Source organism: Myotis lucifugus, unplaced genomic scaffold (assembly GCF_000147115.1).
Source record: "Myotis lucifugus unplaced genomic scaffold, Myoluc2.0 scaffold_196, whole genome shotgun sequence".
Classification (NCBI taxonomy): Eukaryota; Metazoa; Chordata; class Mammalia; order Chiroptera; family Vespertilionidae; genus Myotis; species Myotis lucifugus.
The window spans coordinates 633,612-635,813 of NW_005871244.1; the positions used below are offsets into that span (position 1 = coordinate 633,612).

General features: G+C 49.5%; 1 protein-coding gene across 1 annotated transcript in view; it reads right to left on the minus strand.

Annotated features, from left to right (window-relative positions):
- Window positions 1-286: 286 nt before the first annotated feature.
- The window catches only part of SLC38A5 (solute carrier family 38 member 5), a 9,752-nt gene continuing 7,836 nt past the window's right edge, over window positions 287-2,202 (minus strand). Inside the window, exons 12-14 of the mRNA XM_023760947.1 lie at window positions 1,423-1,694; window positions 1,232-1,335; window positions 287-733 (exon numbers count right to left, since the gene is read on the minus strand). Coding sequence (XP_023616715.1) covers window positions 632-733; window positions 1,232-1,335; window positions 1,423-1,694 — 478 coding nt within the window. The 3' untranslated portion in view covers window positions 287-631. The remainder of the gene's footprint in view (window positions 734-1,231; window positions 1,336-1,422; window positions 1,695-2,202) is intronic.

Sequence of the window (2,202 nt, forward strand, 5' to 3'; positions counted from 1 at the left end):
ATTCTGGTGCTAGAACATCAATTCCAGGGATAACTGTCTGCTTGATTCACTGCTGTATCTCCTGCACCTGAAACACTGCCTGGCACCTAGTAGGCTCTCAATAGATGTTTCTGAAATGAGCAAGTGAATGAAACAATGAGTTGGGTAGCAAGTTACTGAAGGAGTGGAGAAGTGAGTGAACACATGAGAGGCAGCTCATACTACTTCTCAGGGCCTCAGTTTACCCCTGTCTGAACCTAAGCAAGTTCCACCAAGAAGTTTTAGAAAGAGATCAGAAGGCTGAGGCAAGCGTTGAAACTAACATCTTTATTTTCCCCCTTTAACTTGAGGGTAATCCTTACAGATTCTACCAGGAGGAGGCAAAAAGGACTGGGCTGGGCAGGGGCTCTCCGAGGACCTGGCCTCCTCCTGCTCCTGTGGAGTTGAGATTAGGACCGTGATCCAAGCTCAGCATCCCTGGGGAGGACAGTAGACCACTCTGCAGTCTCTGTGACCACCTACTTCCGACAGCCATGTTAATGGGAATCAGCCACCTTCACACACCAGGCAGGAGGGACCTGGGAGAGTGGCCTCATCTTCCTCTATACACAGAGATGCATGCGCACAGGAGTCTGGCTGGAACAGGGCATGATCAGTGTCCAGACACATGGCTCCGGCCTGTGGCCCAGTTGAAAAACATGAAGCCTAGACTGATCACCATGAAGAGGACCCCCAAGACACCAAAACACAGAGCCTATGGACAAGAGGAAGAGAATATGAGACTGTATGGGTCACCACAGCAGAGCTCCTCCTGAGAATGTTCTCCAAGGCCCTCCAGAGAGTCCCCATTCATTTCTGACTCTCCTTTGTGCTCCTCTTTCCTTAAATCCAGACCATTCCTTGAATCTTCCTTCCATCTTCCTAGAACCCTTTAGGGAGTACTCTCCTCCATCCTCCTTGAAGGTTCTCCTGACTCTCTTCTAATAGTGCACCTTCCATCTGGAGAACACTCCCTCTATGCCAACCCCTTATTGAGTGTCCCCTCTGTCTTCCCAGACCCTGCTGGTGCTCTGTTTGCTCAGCCCCTCCCTAAGACAATCTCCTTCACTCTTTCAGACTAACCACCTTTCTCTCTGGATGAACCATCTTTGCCCAGGCCCCTCTTGAAAAAGTTGCTTCTATCTCTAGTCATCTTGGAGTGCTCCATTCTCAGAGCAACCACCTTTCCCCAGTCCTCCCCTGGAAAGCTCACCTGGATCTTGGGCAAAGAGGAGAGGGGCTCCACCTCAGAGGGTACAATACGGAGGTAGAAGACACTGGGAAGGATGAAGATGAGGCTGGGGGCTGAAGTGGACCCTGGAGTACAAGCAAGAGGAATAGGAGTCTATGTAAGTTTGGGGTTCAAAGCCCATATTAGATGGGGACTGGGGTTTGGGTACTGACCGATAACCCCAAAGATATCCCGGATGGTCGGTACGTAGATGACAAGGACATTAACCAAGATGAGCAGAATCACGGCTATGGCCACATGCCGTAGCCAGCTGAAGGCTTTGCTTGGGAAGAGCAGCTGCTGCAGGGCCCGGCGGATCTGTAGCCAGAGTAGGGTGGGACACAAGTCAGCGCCCAAATGCTGCCTCCCCCTCCTTGTGGTCATCTGTCTTTGCCTCCACCCTCTGTCTGAGATCCCTGATTTCCCTTCCATCTGACTGTCTCCACTTTATCTGACCATCCATCTATGCCTCTACCCACTGTCTATGCCTTTTTCTCTGTTGGATCATCCATCTTTGCCTCTACCCACTGTCTGAAATCTTTGCCTCCTCCTCTATCTCTCCTCCCCTGACTACCCACTTGTCCTTCCATCTTGTCTGAGATCCCTGCCTCTTTCCATCTGACTATCTCTCCCCTCTTTCAAGTCATTCCACCTCCTCATCTGAGAGTTTGTCCCTCTTACACCTTACTACTTCTGCCTCCACACTTTTTGTGCCCAGCCTCTTTCTTCAGTCTGACTGTCCATCTATGCCACTACCCTCTGTCTGACCCTTTTTGCCTCCCTCTTCTGTCTAGCCCAGTGATGGCGAACCTTTTGAGCTCAGCGTGTCAGCATTTTGAAAAACCCTAACTTAACTCTGGTGCCATGTCACATATAGAAATTTTTTGATATTTGCAACCATAGTAAAACAAAGACTTATATTTTCCATATGGTATTTTATATATTTAAATGCC